Here is a 21880-nt window from a genome sequence, read left to right as displayed (position 1 = left end):
TCGACATGCTCAAACCATACTCCTTCACGACAAAGCCAGACCCTATGTTGCATAAGTCGTCAAAACCACACTCCAAGAGTTCGAATGGGAGGTCCTTTAGCATCCGACCGATTACTATCTGTTCCGCCCCTGTCAAACCATATGAAAGACGTCACCTTCGATAACAAAGAGGTCCTTAAATACTGGCTTAACAATTACTTTCACTCCAGAATAGGCGATTTTTGACGGAACGGCAGCAACAAATTGGTCGAGAGGTGGGAAGAACTTATTTCCCAACATACTATTTAATTTGTTAACCTTAACTTTATGTATTTGTCATTGAAATATAATTTCATGCCGTTACACTAACCCGTACTAACACATGTCTCGCGCTCAGTTATTAATCGTCAGAAAACGTACTATAACTACGTTTAGTTTTAAGAAATATGTCGAAATTTTTGCTTTTTCAAAGTTTTAATGGGTGATTTGGTTTAGCTATTTTGTCACCATGCGCCCAAACTAATAATAAAAATAATGATCCAAAACTTAAGCTAAAAATCGGCTAAGGTTATCGTTATCCTACGGCTATACATTTTTACATGCATATTATTTTTCCTAAATGGCATAAATGTAGAGGGTATGCATATCTGTAACCACATTTTTTCCATACGTACGAAATACTTTACCATCATGTAATTGGACCCACCTAGTATGCGCGGCACACCACTGATGGTGTGTACTACCATCCACAAAACCATACCAAATTCTTTTTATTACTATGAACATTTCAACAAACTAGAGAGCTTACCCCAGTCGGGTTCGCTCGACATCATTTTATTTAACGAGCTGACGAAAATTCAGTCATCAATTCCCTAATTATTACTTAGTTTATTCAGAGAACAGCAACAAACTTAAGAATGGGTGCTCAGCACGAGGAGTGTCAATATCCACTTGAAAGTAATACTCGTAAGTATACTTTAATATTCTTAACAATTTCGAGAACGATGCCATCAAACTGAACACCAACAATGGAATGTACACGAACAACAGACACAAACGAAGCACATTGAAAGTAATTAATTGCGCTGTTTTAACAGGATTAAATTAAATTTACTTTCAATAAGAGTACCGAAATATGTTTACGTATATTTGACTCTATTCATACTCTCTAGTAAAATATACGCTTATACAAGTATGCAAGTGTAGGTGCTCCATAGACGTAAATGTAAGAGTATTAGTAGAAGATGGAGGAAGAGCAAATTTGTTAGAGCTGAAGGCATTGTGAGCAAGCACTGTGCTACCGGCTGTATGTCCACTGATTTTAGAGCACACCGTACATGGAATAGCTTTCCCTGCGAGCCTAGTGTTAGTGCAGTCTATGCTAGACAATATTACTAAATGTAGTAAATGTCACATTCACACCCCAGGGGTGCACCGCCGCCACCAACATCAGCAAAATGAATACCACATCCTTATTACAACTATGTAGTACGTCACTGTCATGCCAGCCTGTACGCCTCAGTGCAGACGAAGAAAGAGAAGTTTGCGAAAAATCGCTGCTCTGGTCACCGCCTGATACCACACACTGTTCCCTGTTCCACTGCATCGATACACCCATCCACCTACACTGCGCCGTTGTGGCATTTGCTAACATTTTAATTTTTGCGCTCTACGTTACTTTTGCACTGCTGCGCACAAAAACCAGTCAAGCGCCAAGTAAACCAAGAGCCGACATTAAGCGGCGGCGACACGGACACAAGCCGCATTCGTGCCACCACATAGCAGGGAGTTCCACCACTTTGCACGTTTACATCTATAAAAAACAAACAAAAAAACGCGAATGTCACATACCCACACCCACGTACGTTGCCAGATTCAACACTCTGTGAAATGTGGCGAGCGCACTCACTCAACGGCATCAGGTTTCGTTTGGTTTCGTTTGGTTTCTCTAGAGTTTAATTACTATGATTATGTCTGGGACATCGGATGCATCTATAGTATCTTTGTTGTTTTGCTTGAGTACTTACTGTTCGAATTGCGAGGCTGAGTTGGGCGCCGCTCTTGTTGACTGATGCTGCAAATGGCAAACGTCAGCACGCTTAACCCATCTCCGGCCAACTTGCGTATCCCTTTGAGTGTTGACGTAAATTTTTACAATTTTTCTCGCAGCTGCATTCACCTTAGCTCTTATCGCAATTAAAATCTTTTCTGTCGGTGCAGCTGAGTTGCAGGTTAGAGCTTTCCCAAAGGTTTCATATTTAATTAATTTCCGACAATTTTCGTTTGTAACAAAATGAAAGAAGTTTGTGGTCAACATGAGCATGCGTCTGATGCTTCAAAGCCACTTAGTTGAGTTATTGAAAAATATATAAATATTATTTAAAATTTTATTAGAAAACTTGAAAGAAAATATCGAGATTACAAACTTTTACTTACACATAGTTGGTGCATCAAATAGAAAAATCTGAGCATCATCAAAACTTTATGGAAATATTATCCACAAGGAATACAATTTCCAATTTTTGTTGCTTACATACATATAAAATACATATATACAGTCCTGTGCAAAAAAAAACCGGACAGCTAATTTACCCTATTTAAATTTCTATAGCTTGAGTATAAAGCTTCTTGGCGGTAAGTAGCTTTTTTTTGTGTATAAATAGAACAGTTTTGAATTAATTTGTATCATAACACTGTGGAACAAATTCAGGTGAGCAAAAATTAGGTCCATTCTGAGAGTGGCGGGTGAAAATAGAGGCGAAATTAGAAGACCCGTATCGCGCCGTTTTTTTATGTCAGTTCGAATTTTTTTTTAATCGGCCTTGGAAGTTCGAAATCGGAGCCGATTTTCGGTATATTGTTTCATAAGTACTACAAAAATTTTCGAAATCAATTTTTTCAAAAATTGTAATTGTTGCACAGGTCTCTAGCAATAATTTGGCTTTTACAGATTGAAAAAATATCAATTAGTCGACGAGTTATAGCCAAAAAACCATATAAAGAATTTTGCTCCGATTTCGAACTTCAAAGGCCGATTAAAAAAAAATTCGAACTAACATAAAAAAACGGCGCGATACGGGTCTTCTAATTTCGCCTCTATTTTCACCCGCCACTCTCAGAATGGACCTAATTTATGCTAACCTGAATTTGTTGCACAGTGTAATTTAACCAATAAGTGAAATAGTTGATACGTGGCAAGTGTTAATATCAAAAATATGCCAAGATCAAAGCAAATGGGAGCTGTCGTTAAGGGGCAAATTGTTGCACTATCACAGCAAAAATTGTCCGTACGTCAAATTGCTGCTAAAGTAGGCTTCAGAAAATCATCTGTTGCCGATTTTTTAGAGAAATTTGCAGAAACGGCTTCAACGGAGCGAAAGAAAGGATCTGGACGACGAAAAAAGACATCGCCTGCTGAAGACCGGATGATTAAGCGGATGTGTATCCAGGACCGTTTCAAATCTTCGGCAGACATCAGGAAGGAGTTCTTGGATGCAACTGGCGTCGAAATAGATTCATCTACTGTGCGTAGGAGATTGATAAATGCCGGTTTTATAGGAAGACATCCCGCAAAAAAGCCGTTTTTGAACGAAAAAAAACGTCAAAAACGATACCGATGGGCCAAAACTCATGAAAACTGGACTGTCGAGCACTGGAAGAATGTGATTTTTTCGGATGAATCCAAGTTTAACCTCTTTGGATCCGATGGTATCCACCATGTGAGGCGCAGATCTGGCGAAAGATATAAAACTGGATGCATACTGCCTACTGTAAGACAGTCAGTTGGTAGAATGGTATGGGGCTGCTTCAGCTATGACGGAACGATAGCACTGACTCTTATTGATGGTCGGGTGAACGGAGATGCTTACATTTCAATTTTAAATAGGCATTTAATACCTGTCATTCAGGAGCAGTATTCTCTAAGAACGGACGTTATATTTCAGGATGATTCTGGGCCATGCCACCGATCTCACAAAGTAAGTTATGATTTTTGTTAACTGAGTGTTTTGTTTAAATGTCGAATCAAAAAACCAATGATTTATTCCTTATTTGTTGCAGGTAAAAGAATTTATGGAAAAAAAACGGAATTGTCCAATTGGAATGGTCGGGTAACAGCCCCGACCTAAACCCAATTGAGAACCTCTTGGCCATTGTAAAGAAGCAGGCAGCTGAAAAAAAGCCGAAGAACAAAACTGACCTGGATAACATTATAATGGACACTTGGCACAACGATATTTCGGAGGAATTGTTGCAAACCCTGGTTACATCAATGCCGAGACGTACATTTATAATGAAATAATTAATTTTGTTTTGAATTAATTAGCTGTAAGATTATATAATAAGGATAAACTAATAATAAAACATTCGTTATTGACTATGCTAAAACAAATAAAGTATGAAAATATTAAAAACACGTATGAAATTTATTGATTTTATTTCGTACTTTTGTATTAAAAACAAAATGGAATATAACCACATTCAAACATATTTGATTAAATCCATTCTACTTCAAAAAATGGAGTTTTCAGACTGTCCGGTTTTTTTTGGACAGGACTGTACATATGCGTACATTTTACAAAATATTGTATACGAAGATGCGGCAATTTTGTTTATTATTATTATTACGAGGTGTGGCAATTAAGTACCAATAATTTAGTTATAACTCAAAAACTGACAAATCCAAGGGGCGCTCATCCTTTAGTAACAATTGAAATTTAAAGTAGAGAGCGAATTTGGTTAATGTTTTCTGCTTATTATTTCAAAGAAACTCTTTTTGTGACATCGTAAAATTTAATGGCCAACAATAAAAGCAACGTGCCCAACTTTTTTGGAAATCTGGTCACGGCAAAGATCAGATGAGTTAAGTTGACACTGCAGATCAGATTGGCATATTTGAGTATGACCCGAAACTCTTAAAGAAAGTCAGTAGTGAGTGGAAAAGGCTGAAAAGCCAAAATATCCAAGTGGCGACTGAAGGCAATGTTGATCTTCTTTTCCTTTCGACGTTAGCAAAAACATTCGTTGCGAATAGAAAATTACTGGATAATTTAAAATTGGAGTCCCGGAGCGGTCCGGATTCTTGAGGTTGCTTTGGAAAAGTCCCATTAAAGGAGATCCGACACACACCATCTTTTCGTCGACTTCAAAGCGGCATTCGACAGAACGAAAAGGAGTTACCTGTATGCCGCGATGTCTGAATTTGGTATCCCACAAAACTAATACGGCTTTGCAAGATGACGTTTCTCAATATCAGCAGCGTCATTAGAATTCAAAAGGACCTCTGCGAGCCGTTTGATACAAAACCAAGTTTCCGACAAGGTGACTCGCTGTCGTGTGACTTCTTTAACTTGATGTTAGAAAGGATCGTGCGAGTCACAGAACTTAATCGCTCATAATATATTATAAGAGCGTACAATTGTTGGCGTATGCCGATGATATTGACATCATCGGTCTTAACAACCATGCTATTAGTTCTGCCTTTGCCGAACTTGATAAAGAAGCAAAGCGAATGGGTCTAGTTGGCACACTTGCGTAACGCAATGGATATAAACACTCCGGCTCTGAAAGAATTCGAAGCGGTACCAGCCGGTGGTAGCAGAGATAAAGGAAGGCCTGTGGAAGGTCTGCGCTGGAAAGATCAGGTGGAGAAAGATTTGGCTTCCCTTGGTGTTTCCAACAGGCACCGGTTAGCAAGAGAAAGAAACGACTGGCGCGCTGTGTTGATCTCCGCCAAAATCGCGTAAGCGGTTACCGCGCCAATTAAGAATAAGATAAATTTATTGCTCTCACGGGGAAGTCCATAGCAATTCGGAAATTTTGCACTAACAGTTTATTTCACCATTCCAGACCCATGATATTCGAAAAATTTAAAGATAATATTGATTTATTACTAAACATCCAATCATCATAACTATTTTCAATAACAAATTTTTCAAACTAAAAGAGTTAAAATAAATTAATAGTAAAGGTATAAATAATTTTAGTTAAATAGTAAATGTTGAAGATTCTGAGAAATATGCATGGACCTGCACGACTCCTAGACGGTACTTACCGCATTGGGCACACCGACGAGTTAGACACATTTATCAGGGGTGCAAATGTAGTCAGGTACGTCAAGGAGCGAAAGATTTGATGGTACGGTCACATTTTACGAATGACAACGATAGAACTCTAAAAAAGATCTTCGAAACAAATCCACAAGATGAAAGAAGAAGAAGCCGGCCGAGAAAACGATGAAGAAATGACATCGATGGTGACTTTGGAGTTACGGGCATATTGATATCAAAAGAAAAGCTGATGACCGAGTGGCATGGAGGCGAATTGTATTGGAAGCAATGGTTCACCCCGAACTGTGATGCTATAATGATGATGATGATGAGTTGATGATGAATGTTGAAATAAAGCCTTTTATGTTTTTTTTTTTTTTGTTCAAGTATTTAGAGAATATCACAAAAAAAAGCTGGTTGGTTTCAAATGAGATCCCATAATTAATATTTTGTAAAATTTGTACTTTTTGCTGACTTTGAAAGTGGTGTAAGTCCATACTCCAAAATTTTCTCAAAATTGTGATTAAAAGATATGAAATTTTAATACAAATCTATTAAAATATTTCTAAATTTGCTCAAAGCTTAGAAATTGAATTTCTGTAGTGCTTGTTGTAATATAAACTGTAATCTTGTAAAAAAAATTATATAAAATAAGAAGTCAAAGTTAGCAATACTTATGTCGTTCTGCTAATATTTTAAATACTTCTGTAGGTACTCAGACTACGTAAATTTGCGCTTCCATACAAAAGGCATGCACACAAGTGCAAGCTCTTATAAATAAGAATAGTTGCAAAGTCGTTTAATACATACAAATACATGAATATAATATTTAGGTATGTAAGTGGTAAATACGTTTGTATAGTTGAAAATATTTGTAGATATTGGCAGTATGGTGCAGTATATTACCGCAAGTGATATATCTAACTTACATACACATATATATCTAACGATTTTGTTTCGTTTTAGTTTATATTTTCTCCTACAATGGCATACAAACAAACACATACAAGCACACTCATATGTAAATGCACTTTCGATCAAATTATCTTGAATATTGTAATTTTTTATAGCTTTCATTTTTTCACCTTCTCTCTTTCTCTCACTTTATTCTCGTCCAATAGATTTCAATATGCAAGCAGAGGCTGCTATACCCGAGGATATTTTGGACCAACAACATATAGAAGATGTCGATGCTTTTGATGCAGAAGATAGTATGCAATATGTTGGTGAAAGCGATGTAGATGGTTATGCGGCTATTGAACCAGAAGCTGATATTGTAAGTAGAGTAAGGTCATAACCGCACACAAAGACATACAACTTCTAGTGGATATAAGATTGCTTTAAAAACAAGTTGAAGCTCTGCCCAATATACCTTCAAAGGGAATAAATAAAATATTGCACGCATTTGTGCTGCTTGTGCGATACAGACTTTTTTGTAATAGAATTAGTGTGAAAGTTTCATGTAGCCGAGAAAGATGAACAAACATAACCGCAAGAAGGCGTTGCTTAGTTAAAAGCCGATACACGCACGCTGTAATGAAACATTGGTTTTGAAGAGAAGTGCACATTTTGAATATGGAATTAGGACTAAGTCGATATATTACACGTTTTCGTTCTTTTGTGTTAGTTTGAACAAGATTTTTACCCCAAACTCACGCTTACAGTGAATAATGCATTGTAGCAGTCGAATCGGGTACCATTAGATAGCAGAGAGAGGAAAAAGAGAATAAGGAAAGGAAAATAGTTTATAACGACTCTAGACTAATTGCAGATTTGTTGCGAGCTGAGTAGAACATTTTCACGAGCTTAATTGAAGTATCACCTACATCCGCAACATTGTTGTTTTAGTGAGAACCAATTTGTCTAAATCATCATTTCTTTTCTTCTCAAGCTCACGTTCGCCTCAGCGACTTTGTTAACAAATGATATCGCACCCTAAATACAAAAGGGTCACAACTCAAAACGTTCCTTCTGCTCAAATATGAACGAGACGTTATCAATAAAACGGTCCGCGGATGACATATGGCAAAAATAATTTTTTTGTTTTTTGGTAGGACTGTTATAAGCTTACATGGCAAATTTCAGCGTGATATGTCACATAGTTTGTTTTCTGTGCTACTGTAAACAAGTCAAGCTCGGGTGTGGAAAATTTTGAGTTGTGACCCTTTTGTATTTAGGGTGCGATATTTTCGCATTCGTAGAATCCGAAGCATCCATAAAAAATCCATCTTTTTATGTGAATTGTGATCGGGCAGATTCATCAGACAATTTTCGAAAAATTAGCAGGCAGCGAGTATTGGTTGTCAATTTCCAGTCATTAACAAAGATATTAAGGACAACGATATTTTAAATATAATTATGAGAGACTCTGCAAGACACAAAAATTCTTCAGCAACATAGCCGATAGGCTATCCGAGTCAGTTTTAGAAATGGGCTTTAGCTTCCTAATAATATTGACGACATCAAAAACAGATAAGCATAATGACCCGAAATCAAGCAAGGAATAAATGTTAGAGACAAATTAGAATTTAAGTCAAAGTCGAGTTTAAAATTAAAGCAAAAAAAAAATCAAAAAATAAATGCTAAATTTAATTTAGCAGGCTTTCGCACATTTAATATTGTAAATAAAATATATGGCACAGTCGAACAAGACTTTTTTGACTTGATGAATTGCCAAAAGGCCTTCGAGTTCGAAATAATACTGTTTTCAAAATTCAAAATATTTCTGTATAAAAACTTATTCAAGCAGCTAAATTCCTTTATATGGCACTGAAATTTAGAATAATGTACTGGATCCCCAGTTCTTTTATACAGTTTGCAAAATTTGTTTTTCAGATTCCTTAGATGCATTAGCCGTTTGTTATTCCAAGGTGTCTTATATACCTTCTTAAAATATATATGAATTGGATTCACGCACAACTCAAAAATCTTGGTTTAAAGTAATGAAAACAAGAGGTAGCATAATTGTCAGGGAAGACATCACCCCCTCAATACTTAATAGAATTGCGTTACAAATTGAAAAATCACCGCAAGTGTAGTAGAATTTTATGCTAGGCTCATCGGATACTTCAGCAAATTCATAAAACTCCCACTTTTTTTCTCCAGCAAGAATGCACTAATTTGCGTTTTTTTTTTTAATTTTGATTTTCCTAGTATATAAATGCTGCGAGTCTCAATTGGTCTATGAAATTTTAAATAGAAAATGTGCACTGCGTGCTACTGCCAAAAATATTGCATCAAACTCTTTCTCCTATGAACAAATCATTACCGGAATCTCCTTAGGCATAGGTCTGAGAAAATAAACAAAAAATTGTTGGCGGCCCAATATTTTTGTGCGCTAAGTACCTACATAAAATAGTGCAATAAACAATACAGAAAAGTCGTATAGCAAACATTTATTTTAATTTTTCTTAGGCCGAAAATTTTTTGCATGAAGAAAGACTAGCAATAAAAACAACCAAATCTAGATTCCTTACAACTCGGCCACCACAAAATATTTCCTCCCCACATTTATAACAATTTGTGCTACTGTACTGTATTGTACAGTACCTTCACCAAATTGCAGCAAAATTGAAGGGATGAAGTTCTCAGGCGGGTACGCATATTAAGTATATATGTCTTTATTGTTTAACAATATAAGACCTTTCATTCTTTTTTGCTTTCCACTCTTGTTTTGAATATTTGTCTATTATTTATAAGTCTGCAAGCTTCGTGTGTCTTAGCACTCAACAATGCATTCCATTTTCGAAAATTTGCAAGGCTAAATTTAACGTAAATATATACCATAAACCATATTTTATAATTGGGTTAGTCAAATACGTCAGTTTTCGATGTTCTGCACGCCATCACAGCAACTAAGTTGTTTTCCCAGTTGCACATGCACAAATTTCAACTTCAAGTACCAGTGCTTGAGCAAACAGACGAATGCGCACTTGCAGCTGGCTACAAAACAATGGTCTGGCAGCATAAGCGTCTTAACTATGAAAAGTTTATCAGAAGAAAACAATTCGTAAAGTACTTGAAATAAAAATAAGCTAGAATGAAATAAAAGAATTAAAGTGTATGAAAGAAGAGCAGTCACTTCGCAGTCAGTTCCCCAAAAGCATCACGACATGACAATGTATGTAGCTGCAAGTCGAAGAGCAAAAGTTGCAAAATGCCTTAGCTATGAGAACAAAAAGAACAATAACAATGCTTGTTGTGAGCAATGAAATGCCAAGGTGAAAAAAGTTTTCATATAGGAATCTAGAAGTTGCTGCCAAAATTTTAAACAATTCAATACAAAATAAAAACAAGGCAATGTTCACAAGTTTGAGCATTTTTGTGGAAAGAAAACAGCTATGACGACAAGAAGAAGGTGCTCAATTTAATTGAAAAAGTAAAGTTTACCTATGTTTACATATACTCGTAATATATTATATATGTATATATTTAATTTGCTCTTACATCCTTTGTTGGGTATTTGTCCGAGCTCCTTCATCTATTTGTGGTGCGCGTATTGATATTTTTTCACAAATGGAGGGACTTATAGTCTCAAACCGACTGCAGGTTCACCATTGCCTAACGAGAAAAAACGTTTTCTATAATTTAATGTTTCATGCCCGTAAACTCAAACCTGGAAATTACGGAATGGACGGATGTTTACTAATGATGCTTTCCATTTCAATTCAAACGGGCTGTTCGGGTCATGTTCTTCGATTTCGATACTTAGCTACTGGGCATTCAGCTCAATTGAAGTTTGTGGTGTCCTCTTAATTTGGAAAAAGTTAAAAAAAAAAAAATACACTTTTTGAAATATTGAATTTCGAAAATATTTCGAATTTTTATTTTTTTGCAAAATAAAAAATTTTCAACTACTGTTTTGCAATTGTTTCTACATGAAGTCGCTCGTGCAAGTAATGATGATCATTTGGACCCCAGAATCATTAAAATCGGTTAATTTTTGACTAAGTTATGAGCATTTAAAAAAAAAGTTTCTTATATAAATAAAAAAAATCGATTTTGAGCCGAAAAACAAAATTGCCGATAAATCTTGAAAAAAAAAATTTCGGGCGAACAAAAAATACGTGTCTCATTATTTTGATCAGAGAGCAACATATTTGAATTACATCGAAATCGAAGAACATGACCCGAATAGCCCGGTTGAATTGAAATGGAAAGCATTTAATAACATTTTGAAACCTAAGTCAGGATCCGCTCTGCCACAAAAGATCAAAACCATTCGTAGTGCTATGCACTAAAGTGCTTATATGCACGTACATATACTTGTACATGTTCTTCTAATGTTTCCCTGTTCTTCTCCACCTACTTCCACTTCTTACAGCCTACTATTTCTTCATGCCAAGTCTTTTCCCCTAAAACACCTATATTTTTAATATTATTTTCAATCTTTTAGAATTACTCAAACACAGTAAAATAAATTATGGCTGTATGTTTGATTGATAAATAAAAGGTGTAGTGTGTAATAAATAAATTCCTTTTAGGTATATTTGTAGAAAATTCACCGACAAAGAGCCATGCATGAATTTCATACATAGAAATAGCAAAATATTTTACAGTTTTTTTTATAAAAGAAAAAATAGTAAGCGCATTACTAGGTTCTGTAGCTCAAATTACAGGTGAAAACATAAAAAACTTTTCAAGAGAAGGTTTTTAATATTTATAATAGTTTCGGTTAATATCAGATATGGTTTTCGCCATAATGTACGAGAACTTCATATAAAATGAGGAGGTGGCATAAAATGAAAAAAATTACTAAGAGAAATATTATATATTCTTCTTCTTTTTTTCTATAATCTATCAGAAAAATGCTGTGAGCACCCAAAAACTAAACAATTTTTTTCATTTCGTTGCATTGCATATTTGTTCTAGGTTAGGTTATATTTCAGTCACACATAGACCGTTTCGATCCATAGCTATACCAAATAGAGTTGATCAGTTATGTATTTTGAAATAGTCTACCCTCGTGGTGCCTGCTTGTATTGCGAATATAAAGAAGCATTTCCTAACTGCTACTGACTTATCTTCCAATCCATCAAACTGTCTTCCCAGATATTTTAAGCGTATTTTGCATAAGGCAAGACATCCGCAAAGGACATGCCTTAAGTCCTGCTTAACCTTACCTGCACTCCTTGCGGTACGAGATTCCTATCCGAGCAATGTCTCGTCAGCACGCCTATTTTAGTTGTACAGCCTCTACAAGCTCTCTCATATTGTCCTTAATTTTCACTTTGGTATTTCATTGACCAAATCTGAGGATAGAGAGTCCCGTTTTTTGTTATATCATAGACTATCTCGATCCCTTCAATGCCTTTATGACCGGGATACAATAGAACCCATTTTATAGAAATGTAGCTTACAATTGGAGTCTCGGTAGTATCACAAGCTAAGTCTGCTGCTTTCCCAACTGCGAAAACTTTAGCTTGGAATATATCTCAGTAATCTGGGAGCTAATGCGACTCTCTTAGGTCAAACTCTGGACAATATATCCCAGCGCGTACTCCACTAATCATTTTTTAAGCGACCGTATAAAAGTTAAGTGCATTGCGTTTCGAGCCAAAGCCCGCACGCCATCTTTCTTTTTCGGCAGCGATCTTGAACTTTTTTCCTCTTTAAAAACCGGAGGCATATAATACATATTGACTATACCCTATGATCAGAGAGTACTAGGAATATTTTAGCAAAACAAAGCAGAGTTAAATTTCAGGCAAATTTATTTTATCTCCTTCAAAATATGACCCGCCTGAAGCAACAACATGTGCCAACGTTTAACCCAGTTCTCCATGCACCCCTGGTAGACCGGAGAAGGGATGATCTTCAGCTCCTTCGTCGCAGTCTCTTCGATTTCGTCTATCGACTGAAATCTCCTTCCACGAAGTGGTAACTTCAACTTGGGAAACAAAAAGAAGTCACACGAGGCCAAACCAGGTGAATATGGTGCTTGCATGATGGTATTTACTTGGTGGTTGGTCAAATAATCCTGCACAATTTGGGCTCGGTGCGATCATGCAAATCCAAGAATTGTTTGCCTACATTTCCAGCCGTTTGCGACATGCAATATCTCTCAAACGCTTCAAAATGGATAAATAATTTAATTTATTGACTATCTGGCCCGATGGAAGGCCTTGGTAATCGAAGAAAACAGTCAACATCACCTTCCCGATACTTTTTCATCATAGGGTATTATTCTGGTTTATTGAGCTGCGGCCGTAGATCCTATAAGAGAGTTCGTTTAGGGCTGTTGCTCTTCCTACTGATTCCACTACAAGGTTTTCTGCAAAAATATCTATCAGTGGTAGGTCAGGTAAGAATTCGTTGGTCGCGGTTGGAATCATTCTTAACGCTTTCGTAGTGCCTAATTGTTTCTAAGAGCTGCCGGTTTTTTTTAAGTATGAACAACATGGTTTCCAAAATTTCACACTCCACACGAAATCAATAAAAAATTATATTCTGAAAAAATACAAGGATGAATGCAATGTACTATATACCGTGAAATATACTTAAGTCATCTATTGGAAAACGGCAATGGAAATGAAATGTGGCTTATGGTGGTTATTCATCCGAATATTCTAAAAAATTATTTTGAGTGATGAAAGTTCTTACTTCGACCTATACGCGCTCCACTGCTTGTCTGTTTGTATACTGCAGATGTCAAGTTCACAAGTATCAAATGTGAATGACGAAAGACGCAATTTATGAAAATTATAAATCTTGGAATATATAAATACATATGTATATATTATTGGCGCGTACACCCTTTTCAAGTGTTTGGCCGAGCTCCTCCCCGTATTTGTGGTGTGCGCCTTGATTTTGTTCCACAAATGGAGGGACCTACAGTTTCAAGCCGACTCCGAACGGCAGATATTTTTATGAGGAGCTTTTTCATGACAGACATAGACTCGGAGGTTTGCCATTGCCTGCCGAGGGGCGACCGCTATTAGAAAAATGTTTTTCTTAATTTTGGTGTTTTCACCGAGATTCGAACCGACGTTCTCTCTGTGAATTCCGAATGGTAGTCGCGCACCAACCCACTCGGCTACGGCGGCCGCCACCTTGGGATAGGGTGAATAATTATGCGCCACATTGTATATACGTACTTGTTACTTCACCAATGCGTGAGAAGCATTTTCATAGCGAAAAGTATTCAGCACGCAATACATCACCCAGAAAACAGGAAGTGGTAAATTTCGCCTGGCTTAGCCTGTCTTAACTGGAGATGGTTTCTATAGTGCTCATCAATCCTTTGTGCAAATATTTACGCTTGTGATTTTTTCTGCTTATTTTCAACTCATACAACTTCGAAAATACAATTCCACCTCTGGCCTTTAAAATTTGCATCTCCTTCGAGTTTCCAGTTTCCAATATCCCATTATATTATGTATGTATGTATTTACATTTACATCAGTGCTTTGCTCGCTAATTTTTTTTGTTCTTCTTAATTTTTATTGGAATTTATGCAGATTCTTGCAGCGCAAAAGTTCAGCACTTCAGAAAGTAATCGAGAAGAAGAAGAGGAATATCTAAAGCAAAATAACAATGACAGCGGCGACAATAACAAACGCAATAACAACAAAATCGTGCATCTGAAGAAAAGTGTGGGAAAGCGAAACAACAAATTGAAAAGCGATGCAGACAATAGTGATAACAACAACAATAAATATGACAGTGACAATGGCAACGCAGCTGTCTACAACGATCAAATGGACGAACTGGATGGGTTGGACGTTTCGGATGAGGAGCCATTGGCATTGCCTAGCACGCATGAAGCGAAAAGTTTTCGTTTGACGAAAGATCCAAAAGAACAGCAAAATGAGGGTTTAATAGCAGAAGACGAAGACAGTGATGAGAAAGGGGTCAGGGACGTGACTGGACAACATGTGCAACTTATGGAAAATTTAGTTGCGGAAAAATTTAATAAAGCGTCGGTACAAACAATACATAACGAGAAAAAAGCGAAAGATACACACTATAGCTACGGGAAGAACAATAATAACAGCAGGAGCAACATGAACAATAGCCACGACGATGGTGATGATGATGCTGCTGACGTGCAAGATGAAAACAATAAAAACAGCGTCATAAATACAAGCAACAATATAAGTAAACAAGTAAACAATAAATCAGAAATGGAGTACACCGACGGTAATCAACTGGAGGAAATAGCGATCGGCGATATCGAGGACAAATTTCGTAACGAAGATGAAGATGCATTACAGCAACAGCAACAGCTCGAGCAGGAACATAAAAATGCGGCAAGTCACGGAGGGAGACGTGGCGGAAGTGAACAGGTAGCACTAGCTGGCCTCATGGAAAAAAATGATGATGAAGATGTGGAGCAAAGTGAAAAATTTGTAGCTAAGAAAATCAAACGACATGAAAGAGCAGACATTGCGAGCCATGATGAAAGTAAAAATAATAAAAATCTCAACAGTGATAACAACAGCAACAACCACAACAAGCACACGTACAAACGCCATCACTATGGGGAGCCGCACAAGGAGAATGAACAGTATGGCAACACGTTCGCACATAAGCCAGTAGCCGAGAAAGTTGCTATGCCGAAAAATCAACAACATGAACAACAACAGCAACAAGATGAAGGAATAGAAGAAAAGCTTGAAGTTGCTGACAGCAATGGCAGCAGCGATGAAAAGGGGCCACAAACCGATTACTCAATAACCTATTTTGGCATTTTAACAAACAGCTCGCAGAGACGCGAAGAAGAAGAAGAGAAAGATTATGTTAGGGAGCTGCCACTGAACGCCTCCGAATATTCAGCCAAAACAACAAACATTGTTGCGAAAATTGCCAACAGCGATGATGCGGCTAAACTAGAAGTTGTGCATGCAACAAGAAATCAACAACAGCAGCAACAGTACGAGCAGCAACACCAGCTAACGGGTAAGTCTTGACTTTAGACGGTTTTAGCAAAACATACATGCATACTATACTTATGAGCGTGTGGCGGTTGTTGCTTTGAAAATTGTGGCTAGAAAAAGTATGCGTACATATGAATGTATGTTTGTACACCTGTGTGCGAAATAATAGCAGCGCGATGTATTGAAAAGTTTTGATTATTTATATATGTGACCTGGTCTACGAAAAGGTACCTTACGTGCGAAAAAAAGTTTTCGAGAAAACAGCAGTTAAAGTTTCAACTTCTAAAAACCCTTGTAACTTTTTTAAATATTAATATTTTTCAATCCGGTTTGGCTTATTTTCTTCAGCATAGATCACAGTATCAATAAAATCACAGAAGCAGTGAAAAACATTATTTTATATATAAATGAATAAGAAAAAGTTAATGCAAATCGCAGAAATCGTTTTAAAAAATAAGTTAGCTTTTGTATTTTGGTATTTGTACTTTTCTTGTTTTTTTACTTTTAACAAACTTTTAAACAAATTATGACTTTCTGGTTTTCACCATTTTAAAGAGCCTTCCACACACTATTCGAATCAACAAAAAAGTGAAAAATGATTTTTTGACACGTAAGGTACCTTTTCATAGACCATAATAAAAATATGGATTAAATATTAAAAATTCAGATTTCTTAGAAAATAAAAAAAAAACTTAATTACAATAGAATAAAAAAAATTTTGTGTATGTAGTCCATTGAATTTTGGTAAAATGTGAAAGTGAAAATCGCGTTGATTTGTAATGATTTTAATTTTTGGTCGTAGACTTGTGCATTTTCGTCCAATAAAAAAGAAACGAACATTCGTTATTTGGAAGAAAAAGGTGACCAAAACTCGGCACGATTTTTAAGTCAGTTCAAATTGGCACTCTATTATACCAAAATTCAAGGAATAATAAAACTGCATACGCAACATATTTCAGAAGATTCTCATTAAAAAGATGAAAATTTTAATGGAAATTTTTGAATTTCTTTAAATTTTATAGCAGAATTTTGTATTAAAATTTAATAAGCTAAAACACTGCATACCCAGAATTTTCCTAAAAGGTCTTTCTAAAACCTATGAGATTTTTTTTAAAGATTTGCAAATTTTTTACAAAGTTTGAAGCTTTAAGTTATATATTGTATTTGATATGTTATATATGTTATATTTTTGAAGTATAAACCATATTTTTATAAAAAAAAATTTATAAGAAAGTTAAATATGTAAAACATAAATAAGCCTTCAAAACTATGCACTATATCGTGCTGCTATTATTGTGAACACAGGTGTGTAGAACTTTGTTAACAAGCGTTTGTGTTTGCGTTTACGTTTGCGTGTGAATTTAAGTACTTTGTTGGTTTATTGTTTTTACAAGTGTTGGCTGCGCAATCATGCTGAAAATGTTGGTTGCCTTTAAGCTTCTTCCAGTGCGTTTAATTTGGGTAAATATTTAGAAAGCAATATTTGGTAATTGTAATCTGTACAAACATACATATAAATAAGAATTAGAGCATATGTTGGTAAATTCATAGAAAATAAAACAAAAATAGCTGTCAGCAATTTTGGAAGATTTTCTAGTCTATCTGTCTGCATCGTGTTAGCGGAAAGAGAAGAGAAGAATTTTAAAGGAATTATAACATTGCGAAAGCTTTGGCCGACACTGGAGAATAAGAATAGTATTTATTTTTTAATCAGCTTTGAACATTTAGATCTATCAGCAAAAGAAGAGAAGTTTAGAGGTGTGAGAACTTGAATTTATGCAAGGTTTTTAGATTTGCAATAAAAAAAATAAGATCATTGCTGGAAACTTTTAAAATCTTAATATTTTCCCCTAAACTTATTTCTTGCTTTCGCGATTAACATCAACATTACTCCTGATTCCCTGAAATTCATCATGTCCTCCGTTATTAATAAGACTATGAATAAGTTCGTGCGGTTTTACAACAGATGGCGTAACTTGATTATTATTCCATCGATCCACATTTCCAAACATTCATTGGAGAGCTACTGTCGTAAGGCACAAACGTCAGTATAAGTTTTTTATTTGAAGCGTAAACAACAATATTTTTACCACACTCGAAAATGTCGAATTTCGTGCCAAATAATGTGTTTTTGCGGGGAATTCTTCTTCATTATTTTAATATGAAGAAAAAAGCAGCCGAAAGTCATCGTATCTTGGTGGAAGTTTATGGTGAGCATGCTCTATCTGAGCGAACGTGCCAGAAGTGGTTTGCACGCTTTAAAAGTGGTGATTTTGGCTTGGAAGACGAAGAACGCGAGGGTGCGCCGCCAAAGTTCATGGATACCGAATTGGAGGAATTGCTCGATCAAGATCCGGCTCAAACGCAAGAAGAGGTTGCAAAAACTTTAGGAGTTGATCAATCAACCATTTCCAAACGTTTAAAAGCCATGGGAATGATCCGAAAGGTAGGCCATTGGGTGCCGTATGAATTGAAGCCAAGAGACGTTGAACGCCGTTTTATGGCATGCGAACAACTGCTTCAACGGCACAAAAGAAAGGGTTTTTTGCATCGAATTGTGACTGGCGATGAAAAGTGGGTCCATTACGACAATCCAAAACGTCGGGCAACGTATGGATACCCTGGCCATGCTTCAACATCGACGTCGGCGCAGAATATTCATGGCCTGAAGGTTATGCTGTGTATCTGGTGGGACCAGCTGGGTGTTGTGTATTATGAGCTACTGAAACCGAATGAAACGATTACGGGGGATGTCTACCGACGACAATTGATGCGTTTGAGCCGAGCACTGCGAGAAAAACGGCCGCAATACGCCGATAGACACGACAAAGTTATTTTGCAACATGACAATGCTCGGCCACATGTTGCACAAGTGGTCAAAACATACTTAGAAACGCTCAAATGGGATGCCCTACCCCACCCGCCGTATAGTCCAGACCTTGCGCCATCCGATTACTATCTCTTCCGATCGATGCAACATGGCCTGGCTGACCAGCACTGCCGTAATTACGATGAAGTCAAAAAATGGATCGATTCGTGGATTGCGGCAAAACCGACCGAATTTTTCACAAAGGGAATCCGTGAATTGCCAGAAAGATGGGAAAAAGTAGTAGTAAGCGATGGACAATATTTTGAATATTAAATTTGTAACCATTTTACGTCAATAAAGTTTCAAATTTCGAAAAAAAACCGCACGAACTTATTCATAGTCCATTAGATGATCATTCAGTGCTATCAGTACAAGGTATTTGTTCAAGTGTCCCTACTAAACTGATGCTAACTGCTGAAGCGTAAATTGTTTTTTTTTTAAGCAAATTTTTTTTTATTGTGACTTGTTCATAAATATTTACAAATTAAAAACTAACAACCAACCTAAATAAAGCATTTTCATGGAAGTAAAAAATAACTAGGCTTAGTGTGTCTGAGCCTTCGTATTTATCCGTGCTTCTTCATTGATATTGTTTATTAGGCTTTTTTTATGGGCCACTGCAATCTTTGCAGTTTCAGTGTTGACGGAGTTTATTTTAAGGTCGCGCTCAATACCGGAGCTTCTGCAGTACCATGGTGTCTTGACAATGCTCCTAAGGACTTTATGTTGGAACTATTGAAATAGGTAATTCGTACTGTAACAGGCGCACCCAATTTTTATTAATTTTTTTTTTATTTTTTTTTTGCGATAAGTTTGGATTAAAAATGCCTTCATACCATATAGCAACCGTGATTACTACGTGTGTGGCTATTCCATTAAAAACATCCCTCCTCTTCGCATTGCTTCGATATCCAAAACGGCGTCCTAAAAGGTCCAAACGGCGTCCTAATAAGGATCCTTACTTACTCAGCCTGTGTTCAGGGTATCCTGTTTTGAAAAACCTATGCACAATGCTCTTCGGCATAAGTTTCCATTTCACGCCTGTTTTTGCAGATAATGTCCTCCACAAAATTTGCGGAATTCCATTTTTCCTCAACTATCATAATTTTCTCGAATATTTCTTCAGGTGTAAGTCAATAGCTCGTTGCAGAGCTGTTTTCTCTGTGTTCCACCTACCGTATTTCAAAAAAGTATATCCATAAATGCAACTTGCATTCCTTCATTGCTTTCATTGCAATCATTCTCCAAACATTCTTGCGAAAGGACCCTTGTCCGGACAACAACTGTATGAGGTAATTCTTTCTACCCACTTTTTTAGGCATTAGTCATCCCGTCCATCTACTGTACCGTCCGAGAGTTCCATTTTTCCTGCCAAAGTGTGAACGTTTGAATTCCAATGGCAAAGAAGCATGGTACTGAGATTCCGCTGATAACTAAAACCGCTGCTTCTAATACTGTTTTGTACGAAGAAGCCCCTCTGAGAGCGCAGGTACTTTGCACAGATTGTAAAGTTTTTCCCCGGCATGGCACCCTTAGCGAATCTGCCTATATTTCGCATCCATATAGAAGAATCGAGTTCGTCGTGTTCATTAAAAGTTGCCAAAGTAAGAGTCATGCTAAGCAAGCTCATGGCAAACCTTGGAGGTCCAACTCAGGGCAAGCGAAAACTTTAAGTAGTACACCCCCAAAGCTGCTACCAAAACTCCATACTAATCTTATTATCTGTTTGTACATTAATAGTTTGTTTTCCATAGTTAGAACTGATCTTGTAATGTTGCTGCCGATTCACTTTCAATCAACGCGATGTCATCCGCAAATGTTGCTATGGCATAATTAGGATCAGGCGGTAGGTCATGTGCGCAAACAAAGTGCATTAGAGACACAAGAATGTTGTCTTGAAGTACTGCTGCCTTTATTTGTCGAATACTTGAATGAGCATCATCTTGTTTGACTGTAGCGATCTGATAAGCCTATGTGACAAACTTTAACGAATGGCTTTGCCATATTGAGGAATACGCCAGAAAATATTTTTTGTTTTCGAGTGCTCTTCTATTTTGTGCATAACCCTGTGTTTGCTTCGAAAACCAAACTAATGTTTTGGTTCGTTACGTTGAAGAGAAATAGCCTCCACAGTTTCTCAGTAAATTGGAACGAATGAATCTTAAAAGATAATGACGTAATTAGTGAGAATTGGGATGCTTTTAGGTGGAAGCTGTTTGAGTATTTCTGTAGAGATGAAATCGAAGTCAGGCAACAACGAATTACTTCTCAAAGATCATGCAAGGTACCTCGGAGTAATACAGTAAATTGATGTGGAAGCGCAATGTTGAGGAAAGGGTGAAAAAGGCCAGTAACGCGTTGTACGCATGTAAAAGAATGCTGGGCGTTACTTATGGTCTATCACCCTCTCTGGTGCGTTGGTACTACACGGCAGTAGTTATACCAATATTGCTGTATGGGGCCTTAGCATGGTGGACTATGACAAGAAAACTGACATACTTAATGCCACTGGAAAGGATTCAACGACTTGCTGCTCTGTGTATAACAGGAGCGATGAAAACCACTCCAACGGTGGCGCTGGAAACGATACTCAGCATGCCACCTATTGACTTTATGGCGAAAAACCTGGCAGCGAAATCCGCGAGCAGGTTGGTGGCTGCTGGAGTATTCACTTGCAGAACTTCGGTCACAGCTCAATAGGAAAGTAGAGCTCAGGTTGAACAGACTACATGATTCCGTACTTTAGTTGGGAGGGAAGGTTTCGCACTACAATTGAAGAGGAGGGATGGCACAAAGGCATGAAGCCTGGCCATAGAACTTTTCACATCTATACAGATGGCTCTAAAACTTCAAGTGGAGTGGGAGCGGGTATTTACTGTTCAAAACTAGAGATAAGGCAGCCTATCAAGCTGCCATACCACAGCAGTATTTTTCAAGTGGAAGTTTTTGCAGTGGGGAAAGCCGCGGAGCTAGCCTACTCTAGAACAAGAAAGAACTCAACAATTAATATATACGTGGACAGTGAAGCAGCAATAAGAGCAATAAACTCATATTGTATTAAGTCCAAAAATGTTCGACGGAGCAGGGAGGACATAGAAAGGCTAGCC

At 37.0% G+C, this 21880-nt stretch overlaps 1 protein-coding gene across 1 annotated transcript in view; it reads left to right on the top strand.

The window, feature by feature from the left end:
- The first annotated feature begins 896 nt into the window (after positions 1 to 896).
- LOC128857560 (uncharacterized) overlaps positions 897 to 21880 on the top strand; it is a 36292-nt gene continuing 15308 nt past the window's right edge. The window contains exons 1-3 of the mRNA XM_054093312.1: positions 897 to 945; positions 7148 to 7302; positions 14486 to 15926. Coding sequence (XP_053949287.1) covers positions 897 to 945; positions 7148 to 7302; positions 14486 to 15926 — 1645 coding nt within the window. The remainder of the gene's footprint in view (positions 946 to 7147; positions 7303 to 14485; positions 15927 to 21880) is intronic.

Source organism: Anastrepha ludens, chromosome 3 (assembly GCF_028408465.1).
Source record: "Anastrepha ludens isolate Willacy chromosome 3, idAnaLude1.1, whole genome shotgun sequence".
In the NCBI taxonomy this organism is placed as follows: domain Eukaryota; kingdom Metazoa; phylum Arthropoda; class Insecta; order Diptera; family Tephritidae; genus Anastrepha; species Anastrepha ludens.
Note: the sequence above shows the minus strand (reverse complement) of the source record. Positions and strands in the feature narration are given on the sequence as shown.